Genomic DNA, 27,218 nt, shown 5'->3' on the forward strand with positions numbered 1-27,218 from the left:
CGGAGCCCGCGGCAGAGGCGCCCGGGGCGGCCGGGCCCACGACGCGGAAAGCGCCGCTGCGGCAGCGGCCGCGGAGGCTCCCCGGGGCCCGGGCGGCTCGACCCGGTACGGACGGGAGGCTCGGGCGGGCGGCCCGGCGCGGGACTCGGGTGCGGGCGACCAGGAGGTGCCGACCGCGGCGCTCGGACCTGGTGAGTGGCTCCCCGGCTCCTTTTATTGTCCTTTGTCCTTGGGAGGAAAAGCAAAATGTCCTTGAGCGCGCGAGCAGGAGGGGGCGGCGGGCCGGGCCTCGCCGGCCGGCTCTCCCCTAGCGGCCCCATAGGCGCCGCTCTCTGGCTCTCCGGGCGGGAAACGCCGCGGGGCCCGGGGCTGGGGGCGCGGGGGCCCTGCTGAAGACCGGGCGGGGGGTGGCCTCGTTGCCGGGACCGGCCCCGCCGGGAAAGGGGCGGCGGCGGTGACCGCGGGCGGGAGCCTGAAGGGGACTGCGTGAGGAGAGCCCCTTTCTGTCCTGGTGAGTTATTTTGATATTTAGGGTAAAAAAAAAAAAATCCTTTTCAGGTTGTCCGACGGGGGAGCTTTTTAACCCCTTTCCGGTGAGGTGGGAACTCATCTTCGTTTTCGAATTTAAAAGAACAATGGAACCCTGACTACGTTTCAACAAAAATAAAACTTGTTTTTTTTTTTTCCTTTTGGGTGTTGGCTTTTAACTCTTTCAAAGCCGATTTTGAAAACGGCTGCAGTGTTGCAGATGAGAAGGTACTTGCTGCTTGTTCAAACCTTTATTGACGTTAAGGTTGTGTTTTAAAAATGCAAGTTGGAGGAGTGCTTCTGGTATTTCAAAAATTACGAAGACAAGTTTACTATGTCGTCAAGGCTGTTTAATGGAAATAGATTTTAATTATGGTGCTAGACGATGACGTTTGATTAAGGTAGTTTGTTTTACTGAGTAATTACGTCAAGATTATTTGACATTCTGATGTTTGAACAATGATTAAATCTACTGTTCGTTACTTTTAAAAAGGTCATAAGGAGCCGTTATCTGTAACTTATCACACCTGAATGTTAGACCATATTTGGGTTAGTTCCTAGACTTTTAAAAGTTTAAGTTCATCATTTGATGATTTTAAAAAATAATGTGTATTATCACAAGCCACGGTCGACAGAACTTTTACAAAGGAATATTCTGACACCAAATCTCTTTGTGAAGTTACTTTCTCGTAGTGTAAATATTAAAGTAGGACTGCTCGGTAATGGGCGATGAAGAGGAGCCATATTTGTTGCATTTGTTGCATGCATAAAAATCCAGATATGCTCAAAACGGAACAGTATTTTAATAGTGTATTTTGGTTTTTAAAAAACTTGTAGAGTCCTCTGTATAGTCTAGGAATTTAAAAAAATTGTCTGAGAGGGAATTTTGAGTTTAGTGATTTGAAGAACAAACCACAAATGCACAAACCTTTGTGTATTTTAGAATATATTTGTCTTCATCCTGCGGTAGCTCTGGTGTTGTAGAGGTGCAGATCTACGTAAAAATAGTGTTGGGCAGATTTACGTAGTACTTATAAAATCAAAGATACTGGTGTAATGGACTGTGTTTCTGAGGATATTTTTGTCAGTGACATTGTTTTATTTTCCTAATAGCATTCATATAGTGCTACACGTTACATCAGTTGCGCATATCTTGATTTTAGAGACTCTTGTTGTTTAAGTAACAATTTTGGTTTTTCAAATCAACATTTCTGAAATTTTTGAGCACTGCAAGTCGTTTGAAATTAATATTCTGAATCTAGTTTTTTTGAATAGCGAAATGCAGAATAATTGCTAGCAGTTTAACCTCATAAGATCTTTTTACATGAGAAATGGGGGAAGGGAGAGACTGAAAATGTTCTAGACCCCAGTTTGAAATTGAATAAAGGACATAGATACTACATGTTTTAGATTTGCTTTAAAGACAAAGCTAATATCCCACTTGGTGAGATCAAATAACTTGTGCTTTAAAAATTTAAAGTAACCAGTGGCCATTTTAACTTCACTAATTTCTCCTGGAGGAGTTAATTTTTAATTGCTCATAATTGTAAAAGGTATTTCTAGATGGTAAAGAAAATTTTAAGTTGACTTCAGTCTTTTAAAATGGTAAACTTTTCCTTTGTTTTCGTGTATTGCTTGCCATCAAAAGAAGAATAAAAATGAAAACAAGCTCATAATCTTAAATCTGTCCAAAGATGTGAATTTTTTGTTTTTAATCTCAATGCCTTAATCTCTAGTGTTTGTTCATACAACCAAAAGATGAGGAAAATAAAGACTGATAGATATTAAGATAAATAACTGCACCCTTAAAATTTACAGGTAGCGTGTCGATGAGCCATTTCTTGAATTTGTCCAATGATCGTTGTCTCTGGAATATTTTCTCATTGTTTCATCACAGTGAAACTTTGGCCAAGAAGTGTTTAAAAATCAAAACATTGATAATCATCTTCCTTTTTTTTTTTAAAGGTAACTTACAAGATTAAAATTATATTTGGTTGATGATGGTTCTGAACAAATACAGCTCTTTTATTTGAGGTAAGAGTGGGTAAATTTTTATTACTTTGACATAAAAGTAAACTTATTAGGTTTTTATTTATTTTGATAATATATATTTTTAGTGAATAGTGATTATGAGTAAGTATCTGAAATAATTTTACAACATCTTTAAACGTTTTCATTGTATGAAAAGTGTATCTGCATAGCCATTGTAACATAATGTGCCTTTTGAATAGTTTAAAATACTGAAGGTCCTTTAAGCCTTTGTTTAGTTTTGGGAACAAGAAAAAACATTATACTTTGAGGAAAACCATAAACCAAAGATATGCTTTTTCTTTTTTGCTATTTAATATACTGTGCAAACAATTTAAATCTTTTAAATATTTAAAGAAATAAATTTTTTGGGAAATTTAAGCTAGTTGCTATTCATACTAATGGATTTTAGGAAAGAATGCTTTAAAAATCAGGTTCTGTGAGCATAGATTTTATTTTTTCTTTTACGTAATGAAAAGTTTTAAAACACATATTAGTATTTGGCTGTTGGTGGTTCCATCAATAAATTGTTTAGAATATTGTTTTTTTTCCCCCAAAAGGTATGCCATTTTGAAGACTGAGACCGTGGAATTTTATCCTTGAGGATAAAGGAAATCTTTGCGATAGTCTGTATTTTATATAGCAAGTAAGTAAATGTTTTTATGCAACATCTGAAATCTAATAGCTACCAACAGGAGAATATCACTAAAGTTTGTCAGTGCGACATAAACTGTAGACCTTATCTCGAAAAAGGGATAAGAAAAAACCCATCAAATTCTTTTCCTTACATCAAAGCAGTTCTGTGTTAATGTTAAAATAGTTGATACGTGTAATTTACATCAGTAGTGAGACATTCAGTATTTTTCAATTAAATGGTGGTTTAGAATTATGATTAAATCAGTAGTTGAGTCATCAGAATTACGTATCTTTACAATCTGAAATGTACATTCTTTAGCCATTTTTTTGGTGATGCAGATTACGTTTTAGAAATGGCCTAGAATTTTGTATTTGCAGATCTTATGATTTATCTTAAAAGAAGTATATTTCAAAAACTTAATAGACCCTCTCATATGCTAGTTATTATGTAAAGGATTTAAAATACTCATTTTACCTGTTTTTATGAGTCTTTTTTCCATACAGGTGTAAAAATAAGTTATCTTATAGGAAACTTGAATGTGACTAAAGAGACCTCTAATCTATAGCTTAGTCTTTTTAAAGCATAAAAGGAAGAAATAATTTCAATATGTGTATGGTATTTTGACATCTTAAAATTAGATACATGAATGAGAAAATACGTACAGAATTTTCAGGAATTACTTCTTACTCTTAAGTTAACACTGAAAGGGGAAGTTACTGTCAAGCAGTATATATTAGGAAGGGATTTATCAGAGGAAATATATAATGAGATACCTTGGGAAGTTTTAAGAATAGCCAAATAACCAATTAATTAATGTAAGGGCAGGTTTACCTTTGTCCTTGTAATTTTTGTGGAAAATTCATCGTTGGTGTTGGCTTATTCTGTTGATTCAAATAGGTGATAAAGGTAATATTTTTATTGCTTTTGCTTTTTTTGCTTTTCAGCCCTTTTGCAGTTTGATCAGATTTGTGTTTATTATAGTGTACAAAAGAAAACCAAATGTTAGACTTTTAACAATGTTTTAAAGATGTAACATATATAAAAAAGTTAAAGACATCTTTCATCCCAAGGTCGTTTAACATAAAAATGCCAAGGTTAGGGTTTCCTCTTTGTAAATGATAGGATATTAGGTTGGCATTCAGATGAGGTTGGGCACTGTTATAAAAATTGAGAATTGGGCCTCTTAAGACACAAATGTATGTGACGTTTAACCTAAGTTTAAGTATAAATTGGCAGTAATTTATAATGGCCTACCAAAGGCGTAATTTGAACCCATAGAATAAAAAATGAATGGTTAAAGAAGATTAGAAATGTTAAATGAAAATTTGTATCTTTTTTAGTCAAGTATTAATTATAAAAATAAGTGTTGTAGTAACTCTTAAGTTAATGTAACGGAGTGTAGTTTTCTTTTTATCACCAACAAGGTAAAGGATTATAAGTCACATTTTAAAAAGACCTACATGTACTTCGACCTTCATGATAATATTTAGAGTCAGTGTTTTGAAATCTGCTGAGCCAAGCCTGTAAAATTGGCAATATTTTTGGTGGACAGAAATAATGGACACATGGGGGCAAATATAACTGACGATACTGTTGTTTTAAATTACTGTATTTCATAAATACATTGTTTAGTTTACTACTATTTTCTGCTTAAGAACCGAAGTGATAAATACTTAAATATTTGTTTTTATTTTAGCATTTTGAATTCTTGAATCATAAAAGTCACCTGATCAAGTTGGTGATTGGCTTGCATTGCGTTTGTTATTATTGGTAATAACTGTTTAAAAAATTCCCTGGAGTTCCACAGAAATGAAAGAAGCCATGCCCCATAGTTAACAAAAGGTTTTCATGAACTACGACATAATAAGAGGTTGGATTATGTGGAATAGGTAATTTTGAATATAAATTTTCTTTCAAGTTTCGTTTACTGTTCGGTTTCTTGATTATTTAAAAATTTGGACTGCGGACAACCAATTATTTTACCTTTTCTCCTCTGATTTTCTTCTTTGTTGAGAGGCATAAGGGGAGAAATGTTAATTTGAGGACATCTCCATCTTCTGCATTAATGAGAGGTGTGTGATAGAGTGGAAAATATAACTGTGATTCAGCAGTCAGGAGACCCAGCTTCTAATGTAAATTAGCCCTGTAATCTAGACGATTTATTCACTGTGGACCTTAGTCTCCTAATTTGTATAAAGTATTTGGAGTTTCCAATTTCTTAAGATACATTTTTGCTCCTGAATTGTGTGGTAAAAATAGTGTCTAGTTCTCTTAAACTGTAAAGTAGTTTTTGTAATTTTTGCATTGCAAATCATGGATGTTATCTCTTTGTTGAAGTTATTTGAATAACATGAAACCTGGGCGATAGTGTACCTTACTTTCCTAATTTTAGGTGTTCTAAAATATTAATAAATAGTATAAATGCAGGCATAATGGAAAGTTGATCTTAAAAAGCAGTTAAGGTGTGAAATTGTGTTTAAAAGATAAAGATTTAGAATGCTGCAGTGAAAGCATTGTTTTGATTTTTTTTCCTAATAATTTATTAAATAATTTAAAGATTAGTGTATTTAATGTAACATTTGCAGCTGACCATTGTGAGTATAAATGATGATTTATAGCTTACATGCTTGACTAAGCTATATAATTTCCCTTAAGAAATCTATATTTCAAAGATAAATATCCTCATCTTACCCACTGCCTTTCCCTTCCAGATTGAGCGGGCCAGTACAAACTTAATTTTCAAATTGACTTATTTCTGCATATAATTAACTTTTACAACTTAAATTCAGGGATATTCTGGACTTTATAAATAAAAACTATGTGATTTGATTGTTTACATAACTTTCAAGTAACATGTTTCCTACAATGATTTTATTTATACATTGCGTACAGCTAGATAATCCAGTGTTTTGGAAAACAATCTTTGTTTTTTGAAACTATACCACTTATTTGAAATTGAATATTTCCCAAAAAGCAATTATATCCTAATGTGTGTATTACATAGTAGTCAAAATCATTTTAATTTAGGTTATCAAGCTAAATATTTTGCTTAACTTTAATGGTTTATGACTCGTGACAGAGTTTTCTTATGACTGTTAATGACTTTATCACTAGTACCTTATTTTTGTGGGTGGTTTCTTACATTTCACAGTGCTTTCGGATTTTATTCTTAAATTAAAATGTAAAAATTGTTTTAAGGACTTTAAAAGGTGACAAAACCAAATCTAAGAAAAGCACAAATGGGCTAGTAATGATAATATTAAGACTTGACTAAAGCCGTCTTTGCCTTTTATTATAAAATGACCAGCAATCAAAGTTGTTATTTATATTATACCTATAATTTCATACTAAATGAGGATCCTCGATACTGCAAAATATTAAAGATGGGAGTATGAGCAAAATTATCAACTTTTGTAATCTGCTTAAGGTGAACTTGGCTTACCCCCCTTTAAAGGAAGGCAGAGTACTACTTTGTCAATTTTTGGGAAGGAGATCGAGTGGTAGATTACATTGGTGTCAGTAATTTTTGTGGTGGTGCAAAGTGTGATCCAAGTCCTCTGGTTTTGATGCAGTGAGCACCCCGAGCCACATACTTGTACTGGTAGGTAGCCTTTTTATAAGCGTGTTGTCAGACTAATGTGATGGGTTTCCCTCAGACATTTCTTTCGTGGGGATTCCTTAAGTCATTTCTGCCCTTCTCTTAGGGGTTAAATCAATTTATTTTACTTGATTGATTTAGGTTTTGTCATTGTTCGGTGTAACTGTCTCCTTTATAAGATCAGATTAAATTTGGAAGCTTAATAATGCTGTGTTTCTTGTAAGTTGCTTCGTTTTATCAACTTGTTGGGAGGATATTTTAGCACCTTGCTCTTAAAAGAAATCTTGAAGCAGATCTTACTATTTCTTGGCTTATGACTAGTCAAAACGATTAAAGGGATTTAAATTTGGTAAGATAATCAGGAACTTGCTTTATAATTTGAAAAATTGGAAACCTTGGTCATGGAAAAAGCATTTAGGTAGCTTAGTTTTAGCTTAAATCCTAAACTTCTTTTGCGTTCTAAAAATCCTTAAATTGATACACTTTAATATTGAACTTCTGAACAAAGCTTTTTGGGTAGTTCTACCTATTATTGTGATTATTATAATCATACTTTGGCACAGGAGTGACTGGAAAAAGTATATACCTGTATTCAATTTATTTGAGATACAGGAAACATCTTCCATGTTTATGAGGTATTTCAGTCTAACCAGTGAAAAGTAATGGTTATCAGTAACCAGATAAAAAGTAATTTTTATCATGCACATATTTTAGAAAGGGTTAGTGTCGTGTAGGTCAATATAATTAGTAGAGAAAAAAATTTGAAATTATGCTTAAGGTTTCTATCCTAGAAGAGAGTTGATTAAAGTACATGATATTATGAAATAATATAGTAATATTGAAGAGTGAGAAACATGGCCTTGCCAGGTTGGTAATGGAAGCTTTCCTTTAGAAGTCTGGAAAGCAGATTAGCTGAAGGACCAAGAGATAAAATAGTTCTGTACTGTTAAGGAAGGAGTGATGTTGACTCTGTTAAACAGCTGTTTTGCAACCATGACTGCCTGTTAGGGAGCCCAGATTTTTACCTAGGAAGTTCTTGGGGCCTGAGACATAACGTATTTTTATAGTAACTTTATTCTACAGGTGAGCCCTGTGAACAGCCAAACTTAAGATCCTCTGGATCAGAACTTTTGATTTTCTGCTTGGACTGTATTTATAAATACATGTATGTCTCGGTCTTCTGGCTAGTGATCCTGATAAGATGTTGAAGTTTCCAAATAAATCTGTTTTTGTCTTTTTCTGTACATACAATTATATTCTTTTTGATTTCTACAGAAATATGAATCCTGAGGCTGAATTATCTAAGGGGCCAGTACAACGAAAATAGATGTTGGTGGAAGAATTTATTTAGTAAGTTTTCCTCAATTTACATGTTTAATTTGTTTTTTAATTTTAAATATGACTTTAGAAATTTTGAGTAACTGAGTCAGAGTCTGTAAAAATACAGAGGGATTTAGTGAGGCTCAAAGCAGTACAAAAATAAATCAACATGGTTAGATGTATATGAAGTTTATTATTAAAATCTTGCGCGTTAATTTACTCCAACTTTTTATTATTTTCTACTTTTTTTTTTTACTTAAGCTCAGGCAGAGTTAAAATGGAAAAAAACCCTACATTTGAACATGCTTTTAATACCGCACCCTAGGACTTCCCTGGTGGTCCAGCGGTCAAGACTCCACACTTCCCCTGCAGGGAGCCATGGGTTCGATCCCTTGTAGGGGAACTAAGATCGCGCATGCGCTGTGCGGCCAAAAAACCCACAAAACCCTGCACCCTAGATCTGGGTGTTGGTAAACTCCCCCCTATTTTTATAAGTAAAATTTTATTGGAACACAGCTATGCGCTTTCATTTACACATTATCTGTGTTTGCTTTCCAACTCTGGCTACAGAGTTGAGAGTAGCTATATAGCTAATGGCCACAAACCCTATAAAATACTTAGTATTTTTTCCTGTTAGGCAACCTTGCCTACTCTTTCCCTGGATCCTTCCTTTTTGTCAACTTCACATGTGTTAAAACTCAGAAGCCCTTAGGTTCTCTTGGTAATAGAGCGTACTTTTAATGGATTTCATTAAAAGTTTCATAAAAGGATTTCATTGTTAGTAATTCAGATAAATGAAGTAATTATTGAGCTTTCCTTAAACTTGAAAGGCCAACAAAAAGTTTTTCTTCATACTGGGGTTTTGCCTTGATATTAGAAGGTTTGGTTACTACTACTACTGTGGAATTTCTAATTCCCCATCTGAGAAATAGTGGGAAAAGAGTTAGTGGTAAGACTGTAGAAATGAATTTGGATGAATTCTCAAAAGCATTTATTATTGACAAAACTTTTTAGGTATGATAGTTACTTAGTAGTTTCATAAAAGTAATTTTTTGAATCACATTCGGGAATCTAGATTCTAGATGATAATCTTTGCTTCTAATTGCTACTTGAACTTCTATTTGTATAAATGGCTACTAGGACCTGTAAAATAGTGAAGGTTTTTCTTTTTTTTCGATGGGGGATGGTGAGAGCAGAGATGAAAACTTTACTAATGTAGTGTAATTTATTGACTTCATGCCTTATATTTTAAAACGATTGCCTGGCACATAGTGGATGCTCAATAAATACTTGTTGATTTATTGTATATACTTGCTATTAAGCATTACCAACTAGTGTTTTGGGTCTAATCTAGTAAAAAGTGAAATTCATTATTTATAATGCTTTAAATACTAATTTTTAGGTATGCTTGAATGCCAAAACTTTGACTCAGTAAAAACTTAAAGTTACAAGAAACCAGAACTTTCAATCTTTCATGGACATGTAGTCAAGTTTTAAACTAAAATGGGATAATGGGGAAGATTTGATTTGATTGTAAAAACCTTAAGTAAGATGACTTTTTCTTAGTCAGCATAGTTGAACAACATAGTTTAGCAATGTTGTGAACCACAGCTGGCTGGGTTTTTTGTAGTTAGTTTTTATGCCCACTTTATTTAGGACCCAGACTTGTTAATAAGTTTTAATCCTGTTGAGGAGTCAAGCTTTTTTGGTAATAAGACAAAATATGTGAAGTCAGTATTAAATGTTTTCAAATTTAAAGACAATACGAAGATTGAAATTGTCATAAGTACCAAGAAGCTTAATTACACGATGAGAATGATCATCATGTAAGCATCAATTTCTGCTTATTGTAATTTTGTACCCATTTGTCCCACTGGTTTTACAGTAACAAATTGTAGTATTTATTAGAGCCACTTGTTTAAAAAATTAAGAGTCATTAATCTTTTTCCTTGTACTCTTTCCCTGTCCCGCACATTTTTTGTTGCTATTAAAATGGGGGTTTGCTGGGAAGTAGAGGTAAGGAAATTGAACCCCTCTTAAACACATTCAGTAATGAATCACTTGCTTGCATTTCAAATAACAACTTATTTTACAATATTCCAGTGTTTTTTTTGAACAGATTTACTGAATTAGAATTTAAGACCTCCTTGCTCAATTTTATGTTTATAATTTCTGGATGTATAGTATTTGGGGATTTTAAGCAGTAGCAGGTACTTATGTCCTTCTTACCATAAAAGTTTTTTCTTCCTGGAAATTACCTTAGAACAAGCAATTTGTTCTTAAAAAAAGGAGGTATAAAATAGTGAAAACATCATAGTGGAAAAATTCTCCTAACTTTTCATAGTATTAGCTTGAAGCTTGTATGTTTGATGATGGAATTCTAGATCAAACCATCATCTCTGCAGTATGTTTCCAGTAATTCACAAATCTGGAAAGATGTGGAGTAGTAGGGCTTAGATACTAAACCCTACTCAGTTTTCTGTACTGATCTTATTTTAGTGCAAAATGAAATACTCTTTAAAGCAGAAAGTGTTTTGTCTTTTACAAGTTGACCCCATGATCCTAGAGCTTTCAGAGATATCATGGCCACTGGAATATAAATTATTTTGATTCATTAAGGTTAGTTTGTAGGTCCTCAGGTACTTTGGTTACTGTGGTATATTGGAGGTCTATTTATTGAGGTCCTTCTATATACCAGGTAATGTAAAAGCTATGAATGTACTAACTCATTTAATCCTCACTACTACTGCCACGTAAGGTAGGTACTACTGTTACAGATGAAGAACTGGATTTTGTTACCCAGAAAATTTCCAGGGTCAGAGAACTCATGCCTGCTTTCTTTTTCACTTTTTAACTTTGCTTATTTGCAAATTTAATTTTTGCAAGAAATTGGAATTCCATGAAAATAAATGGATTTATTCCTAAATCCTTTACTGTTCTTTTAGGTGCTTTGATATTTGACTGAGCACTTTTGCTTATTAACAGAATTCTTACTTCTGGGTTTTCATTGGCTTTATAGGAGTGCAGATTGATCATGGCTTTCTTGTAGCATTCTTTTTCTTCTCCTCCCCCCGCCTATTTTTTTTTTTTTTACCATGTTAAATATATGACAGTATATGTGCTAGCACGACCAATATGCTAGTATTTTTTAATCTCTATTTTTGCCACAAGCTGGTGCATTTTATTAATTAGTTTTGATATGGTTTTAATATCATTTGGCTTTCTTTTGAAATTTTTTTTAAAAATGTCGTTATAAAAAGAAATTTCTTATAGTGTCTGCGATGAGTTTTTTACCTCTTGTGGCAGAAGAATATAAAGCACGGAGTTTATCACTTAATGTACTAGATTGAATAAATTGCACCTATAGCCATTGAAATGACTGTAGCTTGATATGAATGCATTAATGTCACCGTTCATCATAATAGTATTTACATTCCCAACTCATTGAGAGATTGATCCTGCATTGTAACAGTAGAGATGGGGAGAAATTGGTTTATAAATTAACTCTGCAAGAGGAATGATGGTGTTTTTACTTTTATATAGAAATATGTCCCTTAATTGTAAGGAATGAACAAGTGGAAGATATTTTACTGATACGGGGAATAAATGAGTTATTTTTAGTTCTCCTTTTAGGCTGGAGAGAAATCGGCAAAAAATGTTTTGGGAGGAATAGCTTTCGTTTGATGTTTATTACTGATGTTGTGATGCTCATTTTCAGTATTTTTTTTAATGAGTGGTGGTGTCTCTTGGTTAATCAAATGGTTTATTAAGTAGATTTTTGTATTGTATATAATAGACAAATCCTCATTGTAGTTTTGGAATCAAGGTACTATCTAATGAGCAAAAAATGTCCTTATAAATCTCCTAGTCAGTCACTCAGACTTCATTGCTATAAATTTAGTTGGAGAGCTGCAAAATTTATAAGGAAGACCAGGGTTAAAACTTATTTTTCTAATTATGTTTTATCATGATGAATCAGGACCATTTATTTAATGGTAAAATATCCTGGCTTCCTTTAATCTCCTTACTTCAAATTATTTAAGCAATGCATTTTTTTAAAACAATGAGAAACATTTGATGTTTTTGCAATGAGAATATTTTATTTGTATTGAATTTGAAATCTGATAGCATTTTATGGCAAATATCAAATAAGGCAGGGAGATATTTTGCATTTCTGATCATTTTGTTTTCTAGTGGCTACCTATTTCCTGCATTCTCGTATATGTAGCTAAAGATGGTGACATCTATATTGGCCATTTGTGTTATCTATGCAAAATTAATTAAGATCTGTTGGACTGGAAAACTGCTATGATCCACTGCTTCGGGTTTTTTTTAATCCTTTAAGATTCTTTTCCATATTTAGTTTTATTTGAAGAAGCTTGGAAAGTTTTCTGCATTGAGATTTAGAATCCATAGTGTTGCTGTAATTTAGCTTTCCAGAATTTTTGAATTTGAATTTTTGTTTTCACTTCTCATGTAGACAGTATAACAACATTACATTTAACTATTAAAAATTTGACTCTTCACTGCCACATTTTTATGGTTACTGTGTATCTGTGACAGTAAAAGAACTTTGTTACTGGTGTGCAGTTTTGCCATGATTCTCTTATTGAGAAGTTGTATGTGCAGCACATACAACTTTAATATAATACAGTTTTATAGTTTAAAGCTGTTATAAAATTATTAAAGCTTTGTGTATGGTAAGAGTATCTTCAAGGTGGGTGGATGTTCTCTGAAGGAATAAGATTATTGATATTCCAACAGCATTTTTTTTCTTTTAATGTTTTCATCAAGCACCCAGTCAGCTTGAAGAGTCTCAAATGGACCCTACCACTGAGAAATCAAGATGGCAGTCCACTATGGGGAATTGAGAAAAATGGATTAATACAAGAGTGCTGTGATAATATACAACCAAGACAGGGTTCTTTTAACATGGATTTCATGAAATGAATGAAGATATAGGTTTCTTACCCAGCACAAATGGACAGTGAATTTGACTTTCTAGAGACTTTGTATCATTAAGAACATTTTTGACATTTGGAGAAGAAAGATGGCACATTAACAGATGATAGTTTGTATGCCTGGAATCTTTTGCAGTTTGATCTGTATGAGTATGATCTTGTGGAATGTTAACTTTAATAAAATTTCTAACACTTTAAAATTTCTCAGTTTGGGCTTTTTTTTTTTAAGCTGAAGCTTCATTAAATACTCGGTGTCGCCTTAAGTAACACTTTGACCTTTACAGTTGCCCAGCAGTAAAGTGTACTGAATAAAGCTGGTAAAATGGAAATGGTGTACTGGAAAATGTTTTACTTGGTTAATATTTGTCTTTTTACAAAGTTGTGGAAATTTGTGCTTTAAAAGATGGTTGTCCAGTTAAAATGCTATTTTATGCTTTCTTGAAACATCTTACAAAATTGGTTAACCAGTGGGTAATAATAGAATGTTTAATTTGCTGTGAGATTTTAATGAACTTTTAAAACAAAATGCCTTTTGCCTCAAAATTCAGCATGAGTGATACAGTATTTTTCTGACTTTGTTTTGATGGAAAAGGTCCCTTTTACCTATACTTATTAAATATTATAAATAAAACATCTTGCAGAATATCTGAACACTTAAATTCAACTGAATCCTCCTATTGTCTTAATAGTTAATATTAGGTGAAGAGGTGTTGGATTTATAAGGGAAGGTAGGGAGGTCCTTAGGGTATTCACAAAAGGACTTGAAATTTTGGTGGCAATAATGTCTGCAATAGATTTTATGAAATAGGATTGATTACTGTATTTTTATTACTCTGTACATTTAGGAATTGAGAATAAATGAACCGCACTATGTCATAGATAACTTATGTTTGAATCCTAGGTGAATACTGGTTTCATTCATTGATAACTAAAATCAGTTTCAGTTACTATTATGGGGTGTAGTAGGCTTTTGATAAACCAAATGAATTGTTGATTAAATTTTCCCGTTATACAGAGAACAAGTAACAGTGCAGCTTTAATTTTCTTTTGGTGAGAAAGTGTTAATCATACCATGTTTGTGATTAATGTCAAATACCAGGGTATGCATGTAGATGATCAATATATATGCAGTATTTGTTCTCATTGGCTGATTTGAGTTGGTTGGTTTGTATAAATCAAAATTGAGATTTTGGATTTTGATTTTGGTAGAGAATTATCTTGTAGAACGTATGGGATTGAAGCTGGGTTTTGATTATGGATTTTACATTTACCTAGGTGCGACATTGTTGCTTTTGTTGGGTATACATCTAAAATGGATTTCTCAGTGAGGGAAGGACAGTTGTTCTGGCAGATAATAATGTTGAGTAAGGAAAGTTGATTTGATTTTTTTTGGATGTGTGAATGTTTTCTTGGGGTGCTTGTTGAGAAAGTGTTGAAAAATTTGGTTTTGGCATTAGTAAATTTGTTTCCTTAGATTTCACGGTTTTGATATTTAGGAGAATTTGCCCTGTGACATTACTTTGATAACTTTCCATCAGATATGACAGATTGTTATTAGTTTACCATTGTTGAAATGGGTATATACTTAGAATTTGATTAGATATACAAGGGAATGGTTGAGATATATGTGTTGTGTTGGTTTTGGAGGTGGAGTTTCTTGGGTTTGTTTTTTCATGGTAGTTCCATGCTCTTGAATTTAAGAACATTGTTTTGCCCAAATCAGTGTGGTATGAGAATTTTTTGGGTAAGGTTTTGGCAAGGTTATATAATGGGTTAAAGAATTTTGTGAAAGTACGAAGAAAATTTGAGATTCTTGAATAAAAACTAGTTACATTAAATTTTGCCCTAATGCAACTGAACACTAGGGAGGCGCTCTTGAGTTGTACCCCTTTCTTCCAGTTGGGTTGGAAAATTCCCCCTTAAACTTAGTCCTTAGATAATTTTTAGGCTTCCTAAAGAAGGCAAGACTTGAATTTAATTTATTAAGTTGAGGTTTTGCTTTTATTTAGAAACCATTTTACCCATGGTGGGGGGTAGTTTTTAAAAAGATTAATACTTAAGCTGAGCTTTGTATACTCTAAGAATTATCCCTCTTTCAAAATGGCTTGATAAAACACCACTTCCTGTCCAGAGAGGAAGTTATTTTAGCTCAAGGACTGAAATATTTAGCAGATCTTTAGACAAAAGGAACAAATTACATTTCTCTCTGGCTTAAAAAGGGTGCTTGAGCCAGAGGGGGTTAAGAAACCCTCCCCCCTCCCCCTGATGGGGTGGTCTGGAGGGGCAGGGAGAGGTGGGGGTAGGGGTCCTTAGGCTCCCTGGGATGGAGGATCTTTTTTTTTTTTTTTTTTTTTTTTGGTGGAGATGAAGGGGTGGGTCTATGGTACATCACCTGAGTTGTGGGGTAAATGTAGAGAGTGTCAATCAAAGGCAGAGCTCTCAGAGCTGGGAAGGAGGCTCTAGATGGCGGCTGTGCCTTAGAGAGAGCGCGCTCTGCTCCCTGCCTTCGCCTCACTTTACGCAACTTTCCCTAACTTTCAGGCAGCCTCAGGGGGCCCCCGCAGCCCCCTGCCTGTCCTGGTGACTTACTGGGGTCGATTCGAACCTTTTTTAGGGAGAAAAGCAGCTTTTGGGAGCTTTCTTTTCGTGCCTTGTTGGAAAGAAGCAGCCGTACTGAGAGCCCAGGTCGTTGTTTTTTCCAGCTTAGAAGCCATGGCGCACCTCCATTTTTGTGCGCTCTCCTAATGAGGTTTTTTTTCTTCCGGACCCGTTTTAGGATTAATTGTTGCTGTATTTTTTTGACCAGTTAACATATTTGAGGATAATTTTATTTATTTTTTGTTTTTTAACGGAGAATTTTGTTTTTATTTTTAATTATTTGGATCTGATATTTTTCTACTACTAGATAGGACTCTTGCTTTGGACCTACTACATGGATCAGGTAAGTTCATGATCATTAGTGATAATTTAAAAGATTTATATGTTTATGTTTGCTTTATTTTCTGTAAATATGAGAAATTCCTGGATGACGCAATAAGATACAGAGATTGTTATTTGTATCCAGTGTGTTACTTTGAGAAACTTTCCTTATTGATAGTGATGATTCTCCCTGTTCGGTTTAGCCTGTTTTTATGTGTTTTTTTTTTAAAGAAAAAATAGAAATATTTTGCTTTTTGGTGCTTAACCGCTGTTGTGTTATAACAATATCGTTACATCGTCAGGACTTTGTTCCTGATAATAAAAAGCATCGATAGAAGCTGGGACCTTACCTTTCTTTCAACTTTTGACAGTAAATACCTGGGCACAGGACTTCAAAGCAAACACAGATTCCCCCTCCCCCTTAATATTTAAGAATTAAAAGATGATGAGAAATAAGGACAAAAGCCAAGAGGAGGACAGTTCGCTACACAGCAATGCATCGAGGTATGAGCTATCAACTTTCTTCCTTTTTTCTTTTTTTTTGGGGGAAACCTCAGCTTACATTGTTCACCTTGACAGACAAGGATAGCTATCTGTTTTATTTTAAGTATTTTACTAATTTGGATTCGTTTTTTAAAGCGTGACCTTGAGATTGCTAATATGCCACACCCTAATTTTTTGGTAGCAATTTATGAAAGTTAAGTTGTGACTTAAGGCCTCTTACAGCAGTCAAAAGGTAAGGTACCTTTATTCAAGGGGGCCTTTCCTGTAAACTACAGTTTTTTTGTCAATAAATTTCAGTTTTTAGGTTTTCGTGCTGTAGGAAAATGACCTTGTCGGTTTAGCCATTGCTGCATTGCACCATTTTACATACAAGGCAAATTTTTTCTTTGAAGAATCTAGGATACCCAAACTTGTAGCTGAAGGCCATAGAGGAGCCTTGTGGTAGTAAATTATAGTAAATAGACATTTGAGAAAGTTATATGAATGAAAAAATGTACATTTTAAAATGAAATTGCAAAAAGGACCCTTTGACTGATGTCTCTCAGTTTATATTTTTATTTGACTCTGTATTTCTTTTGATACTCTTGACATTTTAGGAAATTTTGATAAGATTTATCAAAACCTTTACTCTCGATGATTACAGTTCCTGCATTTATGAGATCAGACCTGTGATCACAGAAATCTTGGAATACTATTAATATGCTTTTATTTTGTGTTTGCTACTGATTGTAATTGTATGTTTTATATTTAAAATACTTTATGGTTTGCATTTGTATGCTTATATTCAGACAATGCTCTTTGGTTGGTAGATGTAGTATTTTATCCTTGCATTTTAGTTGTAGCTGCTTTAAATTTATTGATTTATTTCGACAGAGTCGCCTGGAATGCTTTATCTCCTGAAGCTTACAAATGTACTGTTTGTTCAAATCATGATTTGTTTCACATTTGTTGGAGTTCACCATATTAGTGACTAAGTAATAAAGCCTCTAAGATGTTTTGTTGTATGAAAAGCCTCTAAGATGTTTTGTATGATCTGTATATTAATTTTTTAAAGTATATATGAATGCATTTCTTGATGTGTGTTCTATGAATTGTCATGTTATAAATTTTAAATCATGCATTTAACAAGAATTTGATTGGTTATATGATTTTTTTCTCCCCAGCTTTGCTCTTTCTTTTATAATTTTATATAAACAATATACTTTATTATTAGGTTAGTGATTTGAAAGTTTTGAAAATGGTTTATTAATAATGTTAAATTTTTATGTTTTATAAGACTTAAAATATTTTGACCCTTGCTTTTAAAAATACCTTTCCAAATTCTTTTGCAAATTGAGTTGTCACATAGTTTGGATTACTGTCTCTGGAATTGAATTGCCCATGTATACCTAGGTTAGATTTAGGACAGAAAACTTCTCTACTGATTCTAAACTGACTTTTCTGAAAAGTGATGGTGATTTGAACAAATAGGAATCCCCAGGTATCTTTGACAAATTATTAAAGATTCAATACCTAAAATTGGTACTCCCTTGAGTGTATGATTTGCATATCTCACATGGGTTTTGGCTTTCTCAGGCAAGGTTTGTGGTTAACATCATTGATCAGACTCTGCTTTCTAATTTAAAAAAATTAAGCGGTGTTGTTATTCTTTCTTTTAATGATACTCTGACCTGGAAAACTACATGGAAGTTGCCATGCATTTGTCTCCTGGTAATGAGGTTGCAGCTTAACTAGAGGCATGCACTGTACTTTTAAATGTCTTTTTTTGTCACGTATATTTTGATTCATATACCTGATGAGTGTCAAAAAATATTTGAGAGACTCCTTGAAAAGAAGATGGAGTGTTAAATTACTTTTACCCTAAATTGCATACCTTAATACATGCACATAATTATGACATCACTTCCTTTTAAAATTGTAAAGCTATAGAATGTTAGTGGTGTTTTATTGTAGTAGATTAATGTTATTTTTAAGTGAGCTAAAATTAAGGTGACTTATGGTAGCCAGAACTTGGTTCCTTAATCCATCAGAATTTCTCCATAAGGACCTAGTTTCTGTGGCATAAAGTCTATAGCGTTTAGGGAATACTACAGATACCCACTTTTGCAGCCTGAGCCACAGGAGAGGAAGGGAGGAGTTTGCAGGTCAAGTAAACTTTTTGGTCTGAGATTTACTTTAGGACCTGAAAGAATTGAGTGTAAATTTAGGTATGGCTGGTATGCTCCTGTTTTTGGAAATAATGGCAATACTTAATAGTCATTTTGTAAGTTTGTTGTTCTTTTGAAGTTAATGCTTAAGTATAATGTTATACTTTGTATATCATGATTTTTGAAGGTTAAAAAGTTCACTTTCAAAAACATGATTTTAAAGATACTTGATATCTGTAAATTTTTAAATATTTGAAACAAAGTTTTCGTGATAGACATATATAGAAATGTATACCACACACTTATCTAAAATAATTTGCGGTTTGGGGTAACTTCAGTAATATCACAAAATGGAAAGAGAAGGAAATGGGAATGGAACTGCACACAAAGAGCTGTGTGTTCTAGGACGCTGCGTTTTCAATTTATCATAAGAACTGAAACAGTTTATTAAATTTATCTCCAAAACGTCTGCCTCTGAACCAGATTTTATTTTGATAACCTGAGGTGCGGGCAAAATCTTTTTAATCAGCCTTTTAGTTGTTACTCTAAAAGGCTGGGGATAGTTAGAAGTTGGCATAATGCAGTTGCTTGTGGAGTGGAACAGGGAGTTTTTTAAGTGGCAGCCATTTTATGATGCTGATAATTCTTAGGAATCGGGATTTTTTGAGAAGATTGAAAATAAAGCGAATTGAAACCTGAAATACCGAAGTATCTCCCCCCTCCCCCTTTTTTGTTCTTTGGTACTGAAATAAAGGGCAGCTTGGTAGTTAGCGCCGGCAGCAGCTCTCTGAGCCCCTGGCATCTTGGTGCAGGTCCAGCTCAGTCACAAAATGGCTGTTCCTTTGTGCCGCAGCGCTGACAGACATACTGCATTGCACTGTGTACTCGCCAAACAGCAGGAAGTTGCCGTGCCGAGTTCAAAGGCCGGCCGGCGCCGGCGCCGACTGCTGATTGGCTGTGCGCGCGCTTGGTAACAGCGGGTCAACAGCGGCGGCCTGTGGGCAGGCTCCGCCCTGCGACGTCAGGCGCCTCGTCGCCGGGAGGGGCGAACGCAGTGACGTTAGGCTGCGTGCGCAGCCTACGTCGTTCCTCTTTGCCTAGGCAGTCGCACGCCAAGGGGCACGGGGGTGGGGTGGGGTGGGGTGGGGTGGGGTGGGGGGGAGGGGAAGGGAAGGCTGTCTGGGACTTTCCGGTGGGCGCCCTCTCCTGCGCGATTTCGCCCCTGGCGGCGCCCTCCATCCAGCCGTGTGGCCGTCTCCACCCTGCAGCGTGTATTTTTGCCCATCCCTAGGAATGGTTTTCCTCATTTAGAAGCGGCTTCTGCTTTTGGAGAAAGTAAAAGGCACTAATCGGAAACCTTCAAGTCGAAAACCTGCCAGTTTTTATCGTTTTCGCTTTCCTTTCTCATATCCTAGCGGGTCTTTTTTTTTTTCTTTTTTGTGTTCACTGTGAAGAGATTAGTGAGTTTGTTACCATTGACCAAAAGCGTTTCACTATCAAGAGGAGATATTTTTATTTTAATTGAAACTTGTTAATGGTGTTACAGCTGTTGTTTAATACATGGCTCATAAACAAAGGGAAGATTATTTGAACTTGTCCCCGTGCATTTTTACTTGGTACCAAACATTTTCTCAATTGGCATTTGATGGAGAAAAACTCAGGTCAGTATGTGCAAAGTGATTTATTTTTAAGATTAACAGCGGGATAGTTAAGTAGAAAATAGCTAGAGATTTTCACCTGACCAGTAACTACTAGGTTACTAACATTAGGTTAACTTAAACAACAGAATACAGCAATAGGCATCCATAACTGTGCAAACAAGTGTTAGAAAACAACTCTTCTTAAGTGTTAAAGCACTTGCTGAAGAATAGTGACTCCCAAAGCTTGGCCAGTAGTGGAATTACTTGGCAAAATCTTAGGAAACTTCTCAGATCCCCCATTCTGGAAATTTTAATTCAATCCTGGTAAACTTGTTAAAATGCTGTAATGATGCTCATGGTCTGCCTTGTTTGGAAACCCTTGCAAGGATTTCTGGTTTAAAAAAAATCATAGCTTACCAACGGTGACTGTAATTTGGTCACAAGTAATGAATTTAAGTAAGATGGAAAGACTATATTGGTGTTTTCGTAATCGTACCCTGGTGAAAAGTTTTTTTCTAAGCTTTTGGAGTGTTTTTAGCAATAACTGGAATGATCTGTCACATAGTTGGCAATAGTTCAGAAATTTTTTATTGAGTAAAAGTATGGTACTTTGAAAGAGATGTTTACCTGGGCATATCGTGAGTTTCTGAATAAAGTTTATAGAAGATAAAATTAACTACATTATTAATTGGTTTTGTAGGTTCACATAGTCTTGGTTCTTTACGAAGAATTCTTTGTGGAAACTTTAGGTGAAATTGGGTTTTCAGTTTTATAGACTCGTTCATCAAAGCTTCTGTAAATGATTTTTAAAGTATATGCTCAAATATATATGATGAAATTTTTAACAGCTTTAGGGACAAATACTTAAGAATTTGATGATCATTAACATATTAGCAACTTCTGAAGGTGGATATAAAGCAAGAAGAAGAAAGGTTCTTTCTGTGTATTGAGATTGAATTCTGGTTAGTTGTATTAAAATTGTATTTGCTAAATACCCTAAATTAAAAGATAGAATTAAGTAACACTGCAATCGTGTTCCAGGATATGAACTGCTCTGTTGTAGATGTAATAAATATTGTTACTATGTGAGTTAAAATGAATATTATGATATAGCAGTATATCTGTGAACAGTTTGCATGCCACTTGGAGCCAATTAACTTTAAAGAACCAGAGTATTAGGTCTGTTCATTGAGCTTTCTATGGGTTTTCCTCCTGTGTGCAGAATGTAATGAAATGGCAAGAAAAGTGCTGATTAATCTTTCCTCTTTCTTTTGGATTCTTGTTTTGAAAACCTGCAGTTTCCAATTGATATTTGGCTCTTTGGAGAGTAACATCTTTTGTAAAGGTTAAGGAGTTGCAGGAAGGTGGGCAAACAGTATTTCATAAGAAGCTTTAGTCATAAAAAGTTTTAGCAAGTTGTTGTTTGAGAGATGAATCTGGAAGTTTAGTTGAATTTTACCTGACAGTACGTGAAACTCACAGATTTTATAATTGATTGGTTTACTTACCCCTTCCCATATACAGCAAACCCTGACAACTGTGAGAGATACCTCCTACAACCACCTGTTTTCAGACTCCTGTCATTCATTACTTGTGACCAAATTACAGTCACCATAAAATGTGGCACAGTCAACTTGCTCCTGACATAAAAATTAAGTGACTGCTCTGTGTGACATTTGGTAAATTTATTCTGGGCATGAGCATCAGTTTTTTAAGGTCTTTTAGCTTTTTTGTTTGTTTTGAAAACCTTAGAACTCAGTTGACTTTCTTAAGGAGGGCGTTTTAGCGAAGAAACGGTGTTCTTTTTAATCACCCAAGAGTTATTTTGCATACATATAAAAACAACTGTGTTGGCCTACTTAGCTGGTGTTTGGTACTATAGCTGAATAATTCCCTCCTGCATTTCAACCTGATTGATTGGGCATTGAATTCAAATTCATACCTCACCAAAATTGCCTATTACTACTTCTTTGGAACTTCAGTGTTGTTAGTATAAATCCAAACAACAGAAGTTGACACAATTCACCAAATGCCCAGGGTCTGTTTTATGTTTATTTTGTTTTCAGTAATTTAGCACAGTGTTGGAGCACATATTTTATATGTTATGACCTTGCCCCTAATCAGTCTAAACTAATTGATAAGGGAAGTCTGGGGGCAGAGACCCTTTTATTAAAAGCTCTTCTACTGGGTGTTTTGGAGGTGGGGGGATAAGGCTTTGCTTGGTGAAATAAATCATGGAGAATGTAGGTGTATGGAAGGCACTCATGCTGCATTTCAAAACAGTTCCAATTTAGCATCTTACTGTTAACATGTTTGGTTAAGTCCCTTTTTTTCTTCCAGTTTTATTGAGATATAATTGACATACAGCACTGTATAAATTTAAGGTATACTGCATAATGATTTGACATACATACATCATGAAATGATTACCACAATAAGTTTAGTGAACATGCATCATCTGGTAGATACAAAATTAAAAAATTGTTTTCCTTGTGATGAGAACTTTCAGGATTTACTTTTTAAACAAGTTTTATATATAACATACAGCAGTGTTAATTATATTTATCGTGTTTTACCTTACATCCCTAGTACTTATTTGTCTTATACTGGAGGTTTGTACCTTTTAGCTATCTTTATTCAATTCCCCCTCCCCACAGACCCCTCATTACCCCCCCATCCCCCAACCCTGTCTCTGGTCCACAAATCTGATCTCTTTTTCTGTAAGTTAGTTTGTTTTTGAAGTATAATTGACCTACAACATTATGTTAACATGTTTGGCTAAGGTTACCATTTTTGTTATTTTAGTGATAGCTTCTGGAGAGTCCCTACAGTTTAGGGGAAAATGTGATTACTCTGATATTGATGGGGAGAGTGTTGCAGAAGAGCAGCAGCTAAGGCATCATTCTAAAGATAGTCTTGATTTTATACTTAGGATCCAGTTCTGATGAGTTATTTTGTAATTTGTGAAGTCTTTAACTGTTCCTTCCGTGCCGGGCAAGAGCTGTGTACAATGATGGGCACTAGTGCAGCATTTACTTTAGTACTGAAAACTTTTCTTCCCAATTTAGGCTAATGAAGTACACTGTTGGAATTCTCTCATTTCTGAAGTGTGGATATGGGACTTCCCTGGTGGTCCAGTGGTTAGGACTCCGAGTTTCCACTGCAGGGGGCTCGGGTTCGATCCCTGGTCGAGAACTAAGATCCCGCATGCCGCGCGGCACCGCCAAAAAAAAAGTGTGGATAATGACAGTCTTCACTGGGTTATGAAGGTTAAATCACACAATGCCTATAAAGTATTTAGCAAAGAGAGACTGTTACACTGAAAGTACTCAGTAACTGCAAGCTGCTAGTAATATTTTATTCCTAATGCTTCATCTTTCTTTCTCTAAGTCCCTCTTTTTTTTTTTTTATAAATTTATTTATTTATTTTTGGCTGCATTGGGTCTTTTGTTGCTGTGCGCGGGCTTTCTCTAGTTGCGGTGAGCAGGGGCTACTCTTCGTTGTGGTGCTTGGGCCTCTCATTGCAGTCGTTTCTCTTGCTGTGGTGCATGGGCTCCAGGCATGCGGGCTTCAGCAGTTGTGGCTCACGGGCTTAGTTGCTCCGTGGCATGTGGGATCTTCCCGGACCAGGGCTCGAACCCGTGTCCCCCGCATTGGCAGGCAGATTCCTAACCACTGAGCCACCAGGGAAGTCCCTCTAAGTCCCTCTTTAAGAGCCAGGCTGCCCGTGAGGTTCTGTGGCTGGTGGCCTGGCCTCCCACAGGAGTCTGGTCTATTTAGGCAAGTTAGGAGAGAGATTTGTTAAAATGAATTTAGGAGGCAGGTCCTCTTTTAGTTAGTTGAAACCTTGGGTGTATTTTGCAGTTAATCCTTTAATTGTTTTTATTTTTAAAATTTATCCCCCTGAGAAACCCAGCCTTTTGAAAGGAGCATATGACTCTTTCTGGAGTAGACCAGCTTGTGTGAGTCATAGCCCTCCTCTTGGCAGTCACTCTGAGTAGATGCCTTATTTCCTCCTTCTGGAGCTGGTAATTATTGCCCTGGTTTACCCTCTGCCTCACTTCCCTCTCAAGCTGTACAAGAGTGAATAATTAATACCAAGGTGCAGTGCTGTTTGGATATAAATGTAACTACAGTAATATTTACAACAAAATTTAATTGGCGGGACTTCCCTGGTGGCCCAGTGGTAAAGAATCTGCCTTACAATGCAGGGGATGCAGGTTTGATCCCTGGGCAGGGAACTAAGATCCCACATGCTGCGGGGCTACTGAGCCCACACACCTCGACTAGAGCCAGCGTGCTGCAAACTACAGAGCCCACACGCTCTGGAACCCGCGTGCCACAGATAGAGGGAAGCTCGTGCACCACAACGAATATCCCGTGTGCTACAACCAAGACCCGACGGAGCCAAAAATAAATTAAATAAATAGATAAATAATAAATAAATCTTAAAAAAAATCTAATTGGCTGTAGCTTGCTTTTACTAATCAGTCTTCACCATAGTGGCATTTGATTTAACATAATGCCTAATGTCCAGTTTATTCTGTTAGACCTATAGTCTCATGATCTGTGTTTTGGGTTTCCCCTGCTTTCTTCATTTCCTTTACTTTTGGTTTGAGTTGTCCAATTCTATTTTTTGTTTCTACCTCAGACCTTGGAGAGCTTCTAAAAATACCAATGTCCAGCCCAACCCCTGTGATTAATTTTTAAAAGCTCTCCATGTGTTTCCAATTTGCATGTGTTTCCATATGTTTGCATGTTTCCCCATGTGTTTCAAATATTCTGATGGAGCACTTGTTACATTTTTTTCTAATCCTTTGTCTCTCCATTCCTTGTCCTATTTTCTCAGTTCCCTTTTTAGGGCAGCTTGAATTTGGAGGTCTGGAAGCAATGGGGGATGGGGTGCTGATAAGGGGGAGTTGTATGCTTGATGGAAGAGGAAAAGTTTCCATTTCAGTGTCATGCCAGATCCTGCTGTAGCATACCTTTGAAATGTTTATACTGATGGGATTTTTTCACCTCCAATTGCTTTAAATTCTAGTGCTATCTCTTCGTTACTGTGATTGTCTACTTGAACCCGTTTAGAGACCTCCAAAAGTTTGGATTCCAGAATTAACTTTGAACAGTTACATTCCGTTCAGAATTCCTTTTCCCCATAGCTGATAAAGGTAACTTAGGGCTAGAGCAGTGGCCCTGGGTTGTGCTGTGAATCAGTTATTTAGAGTGATATCTGTCACCCACTGGTGGGCTGTGAATTGTAACCAGCGTTAACAACAGAATAAGAGAATAGAATATAAAAATAAACCTCAGGGTATTGCATTTGTATGAGTTACTTCTTTGTCCAGTCGTGGCTGGTAATCTTTCATTTGGATTTTGTCATGAAGGAAAATAACGTGTGGTGAATACCAGGGTAGATTTGCATTTTATTGAGTGTTCACTGTGTCAGGCACTGTTTCAAGGAGTTTTGAATGTATATTTTATTTAGTGTGAGGGTTAGTGTAGCAGAAATGATAGTGACCTCCTTCCACTAGCGTTCCCAGGTTAACTGTCACAGAGCTTTCTTCTTTTGAACTTCTGTGGGTGGTCCTGCGTCCTGCTGAGCTCTTCTTATACTCATGTCATCCTGTTCCTTCAGTGGGGTTGTGTACTTAATGAGGATTTATAGTTACTTCTCCTGCCCGTTTATTCTGGTTCTGCTTTCAGTTGTGCAAACCAGTAGATGAAATGATCGTTGAGATTTTTCATTGAAAAGTGCTTTGATTGTTTTGGAGAGATTCAATAATTGCTAACAATAGTGCCTACTATGAGCCTGCAACTTGTTCTAAGTCCTTGATATGTGTTACTTTGAGTTGTCCTCACATCAGGTCTGTGAGGTAGGTAGGATTATCACCCGTCTTTTGTAGATGAGAAAACTGAGGCACAAGGGGGAATAAAGGGTAGATAGAACTGGATTGAGACACGGGCAGTTTGGCTCCAGGATTAGATAGGTAAGAGGAAACTATGTAGGTGATTGGGGAAAGTAGTAAAACTGTAGACTAATTCTGTACTCTGTTTGTCTTAAAAAACTTTACATTTTTAAAGAAACCAAAAGCTGAAAATCACTGGTGTGATTTATGCCAGAGACAGATTGCTTTTCAAAAGGCGGTGATTTTACATGGAAAGATTCAGGTTAACTTGTATCCAGTGATTTCCCCTGGGGGTAGTTTGACAAACCGATGGGGGAGTAGTACGAGGAAAGGTAGTGGGTGGAGGGGTGCTGGAGACGAGAACCTGGCCCTCCTCTGGTTGGACAGACTCCAACACCACACATGGACTTTGGATTTGGCCACAGTTTGTAGAGACTGAGCTTTGCTTCTAATTTTTGTTTTTTGTTGTGGTAAACTTAATTCCAGCATAGGCTTTGCATCAGAATCACTTGTGAATTTAAAAAACCCGGGCCCATACCTGATTGGATTTGGGGGGTCTTGTAGTGGGAGGGGACTCGGGAGGGAAGAGGAGAGAGAGGAGGGGAGGGGAGGGGGGAGATTGTTGGAAGGGCTCCAGGTGTGTCCATTGCAAAGCCAGCGTTGGGAACACTTGTCCTATAGACATGCCCTCTGGGGAAATGGTTCCTGAGTGTGGTGGCTGTCAAAAACCTTAATTAGAGGGCGCCTTCAGTTCCAGTTGATAATGCTGGTTGATTTGACATTAAAATGGAGGCAGTATATGGCTGGTAAGTTGTCATTTTGAGGGAAGGGGGTGATGGGTCAAATCCTTGCAGTGTTCCAGTTCCCTTGCTTGATTAAAAAGTTTGTTTCCTCTAAATTTAGCTTTATATAGGCATTTAAGTCCCCAGATTTACTTGATAAGAATCACCTGAGGTGCTTGTTAAACATATTCCCAGGCTTCTTCCCTGGAAGTTTTGAGTTCAGTCATTCTGGGGTGGTGTCCAGGAAT

At 35.9% G+C, this 27,218-nt stretch overlaps 1 protein-coding gene across 4 annotated transcripts in view; it reads left to right on the top strand.

Moving 5' to 3' along the window:
* The first annotated feature begins 5 nt into the window (after positions 1-5).
* CHD2 (chromodomain helicase DNA binding protein 2) overlaps positions 6-27,218 on the top strand; it is a 142,107-nt gene continuing 114,894 nt past the window's right edge. Inside the window, exons 1-6 of one of the 4 annotated variants that reach the window (XM_029237987.1) lie at positions 6-191; positions 2,494-2,562; positions 3,117-3,202; positions 8,067-8,141; positions 12,906-16,013; positions 16,363-16,495. In XM_029237987.1, the coding sequence (XP_029093820.1) occupies positions 16,434-16,495 (62 nt within the window). In that variant the 5' untranslated portion in view covers positions 6-191; positions 2,494-2,562; positions 3,117-3,202; ... (1 more) ...; positions 12,906-16,013; positions 16,363-16,433. Of the gene's footprint in view, positions 757-2,493; positions 2,563-3,116; positions 3,203-8,066; positions 8,142-12,905; positions 16,014-16,362; positions 16,496-19,859; positions 20,304-27,218 lie in introns of those variants that run through there. The other 3 variants (XM_029237988.1, XM_029237989.1, XM_029237986.1) reach the window with 3 other exon arrangements.

Source organism: Monodon monoceros, unplaced genomic scaffold (genome assembly GCF_005190385.1).
Source record: "Monodon monoceros isolate NGI ecotype Baffin Bay Population unplaced genomic scaffold, NGI_Narwhal_1 Super_Scaffold_21, whole genome shotgun sequence".
NCBI lineage: Eukaryota > Metazoa > Chordata > Mammalia > Artiodactyla > Monodontidae > Monodon > Monodon monoceros.